Source organism: Lolium rigidum, chromosome 6, assembly GCF_022539505.1.
Source record: "Lolium rigidum isolate FL_2022 chromosome 6, APGP_CSIRO_Lrig_0.1, whole genome shotgun sequence".
Taxonomy (NCBI): Eukaryota; Viridiplantae; Streptophyta; class Magnoliopsida; order Poales; family Poaceae; genus Lolium; species Lolium rigidum.
The window spans coordinates 40,207,986-40,219,235 of NC_061513.1; the positions used below are offsets into that span (position 1 = coordinate 40,207,986).

The window sequence follows — 11,250 nt, forward strand, 5'->3', positions numbered from 1 at the left end:
CCTAACTTCATTGGACTTGAGCTTAACAGCAGCTTCATCTTTATCTTGTAATGATGGAGGTAGTGGTGTAGTAGGGATGTCCTCATCACCAACCATCTGAGGTAATCATTTTATTCCCTTCCCTGCTCATGTTGATGTTTGCATTCGATATATCTTTCTTTATCTTATTGAATTTTTGTTTGCTCTGGCAGATTCCTTCAACCGCCGAATATTTTCCAGTTGCATCTGGAGACGAAGTAAATCCTGAAGAGGGTGATTCTACCGCCAATGTAGAATCTTGCACAAATGCAGCTGAAGACAGTGAAGCTCCCGAAGGAGAGGATAATGATCCTGCCAACCCCGAAGCTTCTTCTGCAGATCATAGAATCCTTGGTGAAGAACTAACCGATATAGCAGAGTCGAATCATGACAATGATGCTGGTCGTGCTCCCTTTGTTCATGCGGTTCCGGAGAAATCCAGCGCCCAGCCGCCAAAGAGGCCCTCTGGCGGCTTTGCCGATGAGGATGACTTGCTTCTTGATTTGTAAGTTTCTTCTGCTCCTCTCAAAGTCAGTTCGTATTTTTCTTCTTTTTATTTTGTCGATTCATATGTTTGTAGTGATGAGGGATTTATAGAGCCTACTTCGAAGAAGACGAAGGCTAGCCCCAGCAGACCGGCTCCCGCAGCATCCGAAGCTTCAGTTCCACCAACAGCCGCAGCAGGCCAACCTTCGACTGCTTTTTGTCTCTCGAAGGGAAAATAAGTTCCTTCGGCAGTCGCCATTTCCCCTTCTCCATGCGGGAAACCCATAAGTACTACAATCTTCGCTTTTCTTGATAATGGTTTCCTCTCTTCCAGCCCCCGAGTCTACATTCGACTGCTTGCAATCGAGTGTGGACTCAAAAGATGTTTGCTTTTAAAATGTTGACGTAATACTGCTTGACCTTGTCTTCTCTTTTTTTTATGTAGGGCACTCAAACTGCCATAACCATCTTGAAGGACTTCACCTCCCAATTCTCTTCACTCCAAGCCGATAAAGCTCGAAGAGGATGTGTTGTCGACGACTTCGAAGCTTGATCAAGCATTTAAAATGGCTGCCACTGCCCGTCAGAATGCGGACTCTTTGAAAAAAGAGCTTGATTAGCTGAAGAAGAAGCTAAAGGAGGAGGAGAGGGAGAAGGCCGAAGCCCAGGCTCGAAGGAAGGAGAGGGAGGATCTTCTGCATAAATCGATTGTGGCCTTGCTGGGTAATGTTACTGTTTTGTATTTGAATTCCTTTTACTTAGTTTCATTGGCTTTCAACTTCTACTCTTACTTTCTGCAGAAGCTGCTGATATTCCTTATAATTCCATAGGCAAGCTCCCGGATGATACTTCCGCCGAAGCTATCTCTTTGGCAATCGAGTACGGCGACCTCGTTCGAGCTCTTCTCCAGAGGAACAAGGCGGTCATGTCGAGACTTCATGCCGTGATCTTCCCAAAAGCGGATCAGCAGAAGACACTGGGGCAGCTGACGGACACTTTCTCTATCAATACCGAAGGCACCATCGAGGTATTCAAACATACCTCACGTACCTACGGCGCTCTCCTTGCTTTCCAGCTTCTGAAGGGGCATAGCATCAAAGCCGAGATGAAGCTGCTGACGAAAGAGCTGCAGAAGGATCAAGATGTGCAGACTATCGACCTTAGCCTTTTCAAAGTATCAGCGTGCAAATGCGCACTGCGGCTTCTTGAATTGGTATCGGCTAACAAACCAGCTGCCGGAGGAGCTGCCCCAAGCATGTCGACACAGACTCAAGCTCCTTGAATTTTTCTTTTATCGAGTTGTAATTTGTCGTTTGCTCCAAACAATGCCTTTTCTAAGGCCTTCATTTGTAATGAATTCAAAGCTGGCAATGTTGCCAGTTTTCCCTTTCGAATTGTGATGTTCCTTCTTCTGAATGCGCGCTCCCGATGGGAGTGAAACAAATTGACATCGTGTGTATACTTTGACATATTCGATGGTGTACTTTTTGCAGGTGACTCATGTACCTTCCTTTGTCGAAGGTTCTTCGGCTGATAACTCTGAAAATGATCGGCTACAGCGTATGAAGACCCGAATTCTTCAGATGGAGAGAGATATCCGTGGTATCCATGCCATGACTGCTATTATAAAGAAGAAAGGCGAACTAGCCATTGATGCAGAATGATATGCACTAAGCGAGATGCAAAAAAGCTACGGAAGTGCTTGGTAGTCCTTTGATTCCTTCGATTGCTGTGATAATGCTCCTGATCTTGTTGCAACATTGCGTTTGTCAGTCATAGCTCTAAATTTATCTGAAGAAAACAAGCGAGTGCATGAACGTGTTGATGCTTTGACCAATCTATCACAATTGAATGAGGTTTTCTGGACAGACAAGTCGAAGGCTGCCACTATTGCAAAGTTCCAAGATCGGGTGCAACAAGTGCATCAGTTCTTCGACAAGTGCCATGGAGGTTTAAAGATGATCTGGAAAACTATGTTTCCCTTAATCGAGTTCCTCCAACACTATTGGCATTAATAGCAAACTTCAGGAATGCTAAAAGAGTTCGCGAACCAGTATTATTCCATCATCACTCATCACGATTAACTCACTGAACCCAGTTCACCATTTCATTAACAAGTACTACCAGTATATAATCTGACAGGCGAAAATTTTCAATATCAAAGGGAAAATCTGGCAAGTATTCTGAATTTCCGAATGCACCTGAACTACTTCTTTCGATCTTTCCTCGGAATTTGACGACGATGAACGAATTAACGCATCAGGTTTGATTCATGCGTCCCTCAGAGCTTGTCGGCGATCCTGGCGACGGCATCGGCGAGCTTGTTGACGGCGCCGAGGAGCGCCCTGCGGTGCTCCCTGTCCGCGTCCCAGCTCGCCCTCTGCGCCTCAAGCTGCTCCGCCAGCACACGGTTCCCCCTCTCCAGCGCTTCCGCCACTAGCCTCCCCAAGCTCGTCGTCGCCCCCGTCGCCGTGGCCGTGCCATCCGCAGCGCCGACTCCTGCGCCGAACGTCGCCTCGCTGTCCTGCTGCGACGTCGAGTTCTTCTCCGACGCCGGTTTCTTGGCGCTCTCCGTCACTGCAAGCCCAAACAGATGGTAATGTTTGCATGTTCTCCCATTTCGCTTTCAGCGGATCGATAAACATTGCACCGATTTGATGTATTAAATGTGAAAATTTGGAGTTCATCTGGTACCTGGATCAGAGCATTCTTGTTGAGATTGGGAGGAGGCTGGTGGCACTGGCTCGTACATCCTCACTGCGTGCAGTGCAGACACAACGGCGAAAACGTGTGATGTATGAGTTAAGACTGCGGTACGGACGTGGCAACTGGCAAGAACGTGCGTGCGTACGAATGTAGAGGTTCTGAGTGCTGACCTGAGATGGGCACGGCCATGATCGGCTGCGGTGGCGGCGTAGGATGCTCGTCCGCGTCGTCACCGCCCTCGGCGAGGTCCATTTCCTCGACGGAGTCTGGCGACGACAGCAGCTTGGTGTTAGCGCCGCCGACGATGGCGTCGTAGACCTCCCGGTCGAACGAGGACGGCAGCTGCCTCCCGCGCCGCTCCTCCCCTCGCATGTCCCAGAACGACGGGCCGAGCGGCGCAGCCGTCGTCTCTGCGGTGGCGCCGGCGGCGAGGTTCTTCTCCCATGCGACGATCTTCTTGAGGTCCCAGGAGAGGTTGCCCCAGCGCTTGCGGCACTGCATGGGCCCACGCTCCACGCCGTGCCGCCGGCAGTAGGCCGACACCACAGCCCACTTGAGGCGCACCGGCTGCGCCGCCCGCCGCTCCGTCGCGTGCTTCGCCTGGATCAGCACCATCGTCTCGTGCCGTGTCCACCGCGGCAGACGAGACCTCGGCGTGGTGGCAGCAGCCGCCGGGGAGTCGCCGTTGCCAGACATCGTTGCTTGCCGTGAGGGGTTGATGGACGCGCCCGGATGAGATTTATCCTCTGTTATCTTTGCAATTAAGATCGGCACATCAAAGATTGCTTATTTGGAACGAGCAGAAATTGGCAAGAACTTAACCACTGCACAGCTAATGTCATCCCATTGCACTTCATCCAAGAAGTTAATAAAACCAGTGTCATGGCTACAGCTGCTGGCACCAAGCCAGAATCAGCAAGAAGTAAACCTTGTAAAGCAACAAAACAGCAATCTCAAGCATGCAAATATATCCAAGAGACGGCACAAATTAATGCCTATATATAGCCGTGATCTATGAATTGATATGCCATACTACTAAATGGATGGCACGTGGCAGGATACAGTACAACGTAAATCTTGACATCCCAGGCATACTTTTCTGTCCTTGAATGCCTATCTAGGGACGACACATACAGCATACGAACTTAAGGTACATGTTTAAAATACAGATTTCAGAAGAAAAAATGCAGGTACATGAAAAGAGATATTTCAAAAGCAGGATCCAGAGCATGTATAGGCTAAACAATTCCCATGGTTAAATCTTCCATAACTTATATAGATCAATTGTTCACAAAATATCATGCCCAGCATGAAACCTATCTAAGTCTTGGTTATATCTTCCATCTTTTATATGGATGGATCATGTTCACAAAATATCATGCTATGATGTTCCAGCATGTCATCTGCACTACCCAAAATGAGAATGCTCTTCATTTGCCAATAATCATAGGATGTCTAGATTGTCTTATACACATCAAGCATTGCAGCATTCATACCCCTAATACTACTTATAATTATGTTTCCTCCAAACCCATAAAGGAGCTCCGCTAGTAGAGCCTCTTCCTGCAATCTGGGGCACCGCAGTAGCATGGCAGCTCAATGATATCTCCAGTTGCAGAAACAACGCTGTTCAGGACATAGCCATAGTCGTAGCAGAGCTCCTGCAAAGCATGTAACAGTTAGACCCCTGAAAAAACTAGAGTTGTGACTACAGAAATTTAGGAGATGCAATAGAAATAACTCACCTGAAGTGGAAGTATAGTGTCGGCAGCAAAAAGCATCACCTTTGCCAGCTTAACATCTTTGTGAGAGATTAAGACACACTGGACAAATAGGTTAGGGTTGCAGCTGTGATTTATGAACCTTGCAACATTTCCAATAGAGCCAGCATCAATGCAGTATTCTGGTGCAGGTGGTGCCTCGGTATCGTTCTCAGCATGGAGAGAGGGCAGTTGCATGTCAGACCCAGCCCTTTTCTGCAGAAGAGTGGAAACGAGACAGTTAGATCAGAAATAAATGGAAGTACTCATAAACAAGACACATGAAAAATTAAAGAGTGAAACAAGTTAGTACCTCTCGTCCATCTAAACCTTTCATAGTTTGAAGACAGTCGATGTCAAATATGTAGTTATTATGTAGCAAGCTTTCAACATCTTCGGTCTTCCTGAGCACGCCAACATATTCACAAATAGGGGCTCCAGGGAGGATCGTGTCCCATGTCCGAACTCCCCATCCTTTGGAAGCTGTCTTAAATACCTACACATATAAATTTAGTCTGTTAAGCAAATACTTGAACATAAAGGAAATGCAACACATAGTAAAGGCACCTTTACTAGTTACTTAAATGTCCTGTAGCCATTGTATTTTACTAGCACAAAATCAAAGTACAAGACCACAACTAAAGCCAACAATATCAGCTACACTTATATCTATGATAGTGCATCATTAGCAGCTTTGCGCACACAGTTGCACATACAAACATTCCTTATAAAGTAGAAGAAAAAAGGGAACATTAAAAGATATAAGAGAAAAATCCAACCTCTAGACGATGCTGCAGACCTTGTTGAGATGTTCTATTTACACAGTTACGGTTGCAGCTGCAGTTCGGACCACACTCAAATACAACTGCTTTTGGCTCCACCAACCTAAAGAAGGATCATTAGCTCACAGTGCAAGAAATGTTCAGGCTTAAAGAAGGAATTTGGACGTTACTCTTTACCTGCCAACATCCTTGAATGACACATAAGGTAGATCTGAACCGTTGAGTTTAGCACATGAGCAATTTTTGTTGCTGGCACAATCTCCTTCACAATCACAGCCAGTGCAATCTGATGGAATCTTGATGCCCTTCGAAATTTTTAGAGATTTGATGTACGCAAAACCTATAGCAACAGTTGTAAACAGAGAACAATTTAGCCACTATAAAGTAGACTACAAAGAAAATTGGAACATGGTACTGATAGAAGCAAACTAGGCAAACAGACCTGACATAACAAATCAATTACTCCCTCCAATTCATATTCTTGACGCTAAAAATGTATCTAGATACATTCATTTTAGTGGCAAAAGTAACATGGATCGGTGGGAGCATATAATAATAGAAACTGATGATGACTGTTTACAGCTGCTGGTAACAAATATGCTAGAAATACCAAGAGAAAAATATCTGGTCCTACCCACAGAGGAGTATAGGCAGTATACTGAAACTTAAAATAACCAAAGAACCAAAATAATGTATTAGTAACATACCAGGTGGAGGAACAGGTGGATCATCAACCAAATTAGTAGCAGGAATTGGAATGTTTTCCTGCCCTCCAGAGATGTCATCACAAACCAACCTATCAAATAACAGGCAGCTCGTGATTACTGTTATTTGGAAAATGCACACACTATTTCTATCAGGATATGTAGAACCAGCAGGATGGTGGAACAAACACTAATAGTTCAATAGTCATGAGGCTCCTCAATTTTGGAACACAAGAACTACATATTGAACATATTAAAATCATGAAAGGAGAAATAGGAAGGTCATGAACTTAGAACTTGGATCACATACCCAGGTAATTCAGAAATATTTCTGGGAGCTTCTGCTCGGGTGAATCGCACCTGTAGAAAAAAAAAATGATATATGAGGAAGCAATAACCCAAAGGACAAAGTACAACCAAAAATATGTCAAATATCCAGCAGAACAGCAATCAGCTTTTAAGTAGGTTTATTCCATTACAAACATCTATACAGTAGCTGTGTGCTTGAGTATAGTATGCCCAACTTGTAGCCTCCTTATGGGTAGCATGGTTACCAGAGAGGGTTCAGAAGTTGGAAACATGTGCTGTTGATGCCATCAGTTCATAAAGAAATTTGTAAATCAGCAAGGATAGAGTTGCAAAATGGCTATGAATAATCTTCAGTTATGAAATTGAACTAACATGAAAAGTTCTACACAGACAACGGATTTGACAGCAACAAGAAAATATTCGTTGACAATATAGTGAACTGTGCACTAAAAAGGTTCGGGCAAATGCCTTGTACAGTAACTACATCTGTTACTTGAATAACTGGTCAGTTAAGCAAGTTTTCAACCTACAGCACGGTGTGGGCACAAGGTAGCAGGGGTCACCTACTTATACACTTAAAATAATTAGCCAATCTTTAGAGGAGAAGGCACTAATTGAACTAACAATTAAAACGTGTAAACACATAGCTAAAAGGTAGACTGTTTAAGCACATAGCAAAATTCCCCAGGTTTTCAAATTCAAACAATTAACATGAAATACTGCAACAGTAGTGAAGGTAAATGGGATAAAAGAAACTCTGTAGCGCTAGTACCTCAGATGTAGTCAAAGATGGCTGGCCCTCAAGCCTCTTCAATTTATATTTGAATACAACGTGCCCCTGTACTCCATTCTGCACCCAGTCTTCTACAACCTAAAGATTGAAAACAGAGGGGTCAACTATATTCATCAATAACAAATGAAAAAATTAGCCAAAGAGAAGACAACAAAAGTACAGAACATAGCAGGAGACTGGCAAAACCATCATAAACAACTACTACCTCCATCCTAAAATAAGTGTCTCAGTTTTATCTATATAAGGATGTATCTAGACATGTTTTTAGTGTGTAGAAAAAGTTGAGACACTTTTAGACGGAGCGAGTATATTTCTGTATAAGGATTTGGCTCTTCTATGAATTTGTTATCCTGCTTGTGATACAGGGCCAAGTGGCAAATAGAATGAACCCAACATTCATCAACAATAACTAGTGCAGTAATGCAGATAATGAAACAACGCTAGTTCATTTAAATGATACCACCTTCATTCATAAATACATGATTTCTTAGAAATATTGCAGTTAATCTTTTATAACTTTGAGTCAATTACTAAAATATTATAACTATACATATTTTTTGTACCAACATGTAAATACAACTAGTTACAGCCAAAGATGCATACTGTAGGAATACCTATATCTATACTCAAATTGACGTAAACACAGGGGAAGGAGAGGGGGGTATAAAGTAAGCAGATTAAGTGAAGGACGAGACCTTGTATAGGCCATCGTAGGTGTAGACTTTTCCAGTGTAGCTATTCTTTGCCACATGACCTCGAATAACTCGTATTGGATTGCCATTATCCTTGCTATTCTGTAACATGACAGAAAATGATCAAATGAACAATGTACAATAGATCTTCATTATGCTGCTCAAATAAATTAGGCATGATTCAAGTGAAATAAACAGTTCTCAAAAATGTAAAGCAACCAAAACTCTGCATATTAGAAGATTTCAAGAATGTACAGCAACCAAAACTCTGCATATTAGAAGATTTCGGCTTAGAAGATGGACTAAATTATAACTGATAAACAAAATGAAGAACTAATCTGCAATGACTGACCATGACAAATATCAAAAATTATTCCAAGGACAAGTAATAAACAAGAACCAGTATAACTTGCCTTCAGTGCCAAATTCCCACGAGCCAATTTTTGAGAACCAATCTGGCGATGGTTGCCAAGTAAATCGTTTCCACCTTGTCCGGTATAGATGATCTCATCGGCCTTGTCCAAATCATCCTCGTATATCCCTGACATGACAATGCAAGTTGCCAGAGGGAAACTGAAGTTTGCATACCCCTTCTGTGTAAATGTCACAAGTGTTAGTAATCAAGCTGTGCCAAAAGAAAAATAAATGTTCATCCTTTTAGAAGCAAGGGATGTACCAAGTTAGAGTCAGCTGCTGACTGTGGTGTACTTTATACATCAACTAGAGTCACACTTCAGATAGTTTATATGGCAAATGGTCTAAACAATTAATCAAAACTGAATGATACATACGTCTAACTACATAAAATGTATGGTAATTGTGGTAATCAATTTAGAGTCAGCTTCTGACTGTGGTGTACTCTATACATCAACTAGAGTCATACTTAACATAGTTTATCTGGCAAATGGTCTAAACAATTAATCAAAACTTAAGGATACATACGTATAACTACATAATGTATGGTAATTGTGGTAATCAATTTCTTCGCAACTTAATAGGTAATCTCAGAAGGGTGCATAGCTGTTACCATTTGTATGGAAATGTATATAAGAGGAAAGGTATGTGACAATTGGCATTGAAATGTTTATATTGGTGTTACCATTTCTTTGTATTTCATCCCCATATAATCAATGCCATTCAGCCAGTGGCTGTGAACGCCCAAGACAACCATCTCCGCGCGAGAATAGAACTGATCCCCAACATCGATCCCTGTTAAAGGGAGAAAACATTGTATTTTACATCCAGAATATGGTGGATGTTGAAACTGAATCATGTTTCCCAAAACTCTAATTACAGAAAAACAAGACTGGGAGGAAAGGATGGTACTCGCCTGGAATCTGTCCAATCACCTTCTCCGTGTAAAGAACAGAGTTGTTTTCTTGCATCTAAGATATCGATAATTATGACAAGTTCAGCAAAAATACAGAACTCAGGAGGGTTCAAACAACACTGATGAAAAATGAAAGCAGAGGAAAACTCAGTACCCTTGTAATTGCTTTCAGGTCAGGTCGCTTTGATGGGCGCTTCTCTTTGATTTCATCTTCACCACCTTTCTTGCCAGCCTTCTACGTTTACAAGGACAAGAAGTTACAAATCTGGTGTATGAACAGGAGTTACAGCACCAATAGAAGTGCAACATCAGACAAATCGAGATAGATTTAGAAGTGCACCAAAACAAACCTTATTTTTGCTAGCTTCAATCTCCTGTATCACAGCCTGAGCTCTCTTCTGCTCTTCCTGCACCCAGATAAGCACAGACACACTCTTAAGAGTCAGACAAAACAAGATACTACAGTAAACTGACAAGAAGAAAGAAGTTCAGGCACACGAGGCGAACCTGGACAAGATGCAGGTAGTGGCTGTTGAAGGCCCGCAGGGTCTCCTTGACCCGCAGCTTGGCACTCTTCCCCTTGCCCAACGCATCGTCCTCCGCGGCAGCCCCAGCGAAATCAGCCGCAGATATCGGTTCAACCACGGGCATCGGCTTCTTCTCCTTGGGCTCAGCCTTGGGGGCCTTCCTGGCCACCTTCGCTGGGACCTGCGCCTCCGCCGCGGGGTCGTGGTTCTCGGCGTCCCTCTTCTTCTTCGGGCGGCCCCGGCGGCCGGTGGGCTGCTTGGGCTCCTCCTTCTCCGCGTAGATGGGGGCGCGCTGCCTGTTGAGGCACCGCGCGCTGCGGCGCAGCACGGACGCCTCTGGCGGAGGGGTCAGGGGCGCGGCGCCGACGAAGACCGGGTCCGGCACCGCCGCGACCTCCATCACGGCTACCGAATCCATCGCCTCCATCAGCGGGAGGTCGACAAGCACTGCAGGAAACAAAAAAAAAAAGGGCAGAGTATAATCAGCAACTCTGGTCTCGTCTACCAACAGGAATTTCAGATGAGGAAATAAATATACAGCGCAATCTGGTAGAAATGGAGCAGAAAATCGAGCACAAAAACCCTAACAAAACCCTCAACAGGTAGCACAAGGGGGGCGGAAACCCCACAATATCGAAGGAATCCTTCGAATTTCCACCCCATGGACGCAGCAACGACAGCCTGAACGGATAATCGGCAGAAAATCCACCCGAAAAATCACGCCCAAAAACCCCCCAAAAAGTACCGTCAGATGACCAAAACAGAACAAAACCACCAAACTCCGCACCCAAGCCACATCCACAGGCGACGCACGGCGAACACGAGGGGGCAGAGCGAGAAGAACTCACCGACGGCGGCTGCGGGAGAGCGAAGGCCAAGGCGGAGAGGAAGCGCCGGCAGAAGCAGAGGAGGAAGGGGAAGGGCAAAAGGATTGGAGACGCGGAGCAGAGCAATATATCAGGCTAGCTGCCCCGCCCCTTCGCCTTTTGGCGGTGCGAATTTACCGCAGTGCCCCCGGTGAACACGCGCTATTTACACGACGTTGCCACCATTCAGAGCGGGCGTGCGCGTCGTCGCGTCCCCGGACGGCGCGGGTTTGAATTTTTGGGCAGGTGCGCGGCGGGGCACGGTCGCAGGGATCCG

At 44.7% G+C, this 11,250-nt stretch overlaps 2 protein-coding genes across 3 annotated transcripts; both read right to left on the reverse strand.

Moving 5' to 3' along the window:
* Positions 1-2,785: 2,785 nt before the first annotated feature.
* Positions 2,786-3,906, reverse strand: LOC124662505 (trihelix transcription factor ASR3-like). The gene is made up of 3 exons (XM_047200333.1): positions 3,381-3,906; positions 3,199-3,261; positions 2,786-3,081 (listed from the first exon to the last, which is right to left on the reverse strand). The coding sequence occupies exons 1-3, from the start codon at positions 3,904-3,906 to the stop codon at positions 2,786-2,788; spliced, it is 885 nt and encodes a 294-aa protein (XP_047056289.1).
* Positions 3,907-4,449: 543 nt separating this feature from the next.
* Positions 4,450-11,016, reverse strand: LOC124661676 (histone-lysine N-methyltransferase, H3 lysine-9 specific SUVH4-like). 2 transcript variants are annotated; one of them, XM_047199552.1, is made up of 16 exons: positions 10,956-11,016; positions 10,088-10,554; positions 9,931-9,987; positions 9,735-9,812; positions 9,581-9,635; positions 9,350-9,459; positions 8,664-8,843; positions 8,254-8,352; positions 7,538-7,636; positions 6,767-6,816; positions 6,460-6,548; positions 5,930-6,092; positions 5,750-5,855; positions 5,284-5,466; positions 4,956-5,186; positions 4,450-4,871 (listed from the first exon to the last, which is right to left on the reverse strand). In XM_047199552.1, exons 2-16 carry the CDS (start codon positions 10,532-10,534, stop codon positions 4,758-4,760), a joined length of 2,061 nt encoding a protein of 686 aa, XP_047055508.1. In that variant the 5' UTR covers positions 10,535-10,554; positions 10,956-11,016; the 3' UTR covers positions 4,450-4,757. The 2 variants fall into 2 exon arrangements, with proteins under 2 accessions (XP_047055508.1, XP_047055507.1); XM_047199551.1 differs by having other exon boundaries at positions 9,735-9,815.
* Between the last annotated feature and the right edge of the window lie 234 nt (positions 11,017-11,250).

What these genes read in the sequence shown, in the direction of transcription:
- LOC124662505 (XM_047200333.1), bottom strand. Translation starts at nt 3,906, where the DNA reads ATGTCTGGCAACGGCGACTCCCCGGCGGCTGCTGCCACCACGCCGAGG. An exon ending in CATGGCCGTGCCCATCTCAG is followed by an intron (nt 3,262 to 3,380) that starts GTCAGCACTCAG and finishes CACTGCACGCAG; the next exon opens with TGAGGATGTACGAGCCAGTG. An exon ending in ACAAGAATGCTCTGATCCAG is followed by an intron (nt 3,082 to 3,198) that starts GTACCAGATGAA and finishes TTGGGCTTGCAG; the next exon opens with TGACGGAGAGCGCCAAGAAA.
- LOC124661676 (XM_047199551.1), bottom strand. Translation starts at nt 10,534, where the DNA reads ATGGAGGCGATGGATTCGGTAGCCGTGATGGAGGTCGCGGCGGTGCCG. An exon ending in ACTACCTGCATCTTGTCCAG is followed by an intron (nt 9,988 to 10,087) that starts GTTCGCCTCGTG and finishes ATCTGGGTGCAG; the next exon opens with GAAGAGCAGAAGAGAGCTCA. An exon ending in GGATGAAATACAAAGAAATG is followed by an intron (nt 8,844 to 9,349) that starts GTAACACCAATA and finishes ACATTTACACAG; the next exon opens with AAGGGGTATGCAAACTTCAG.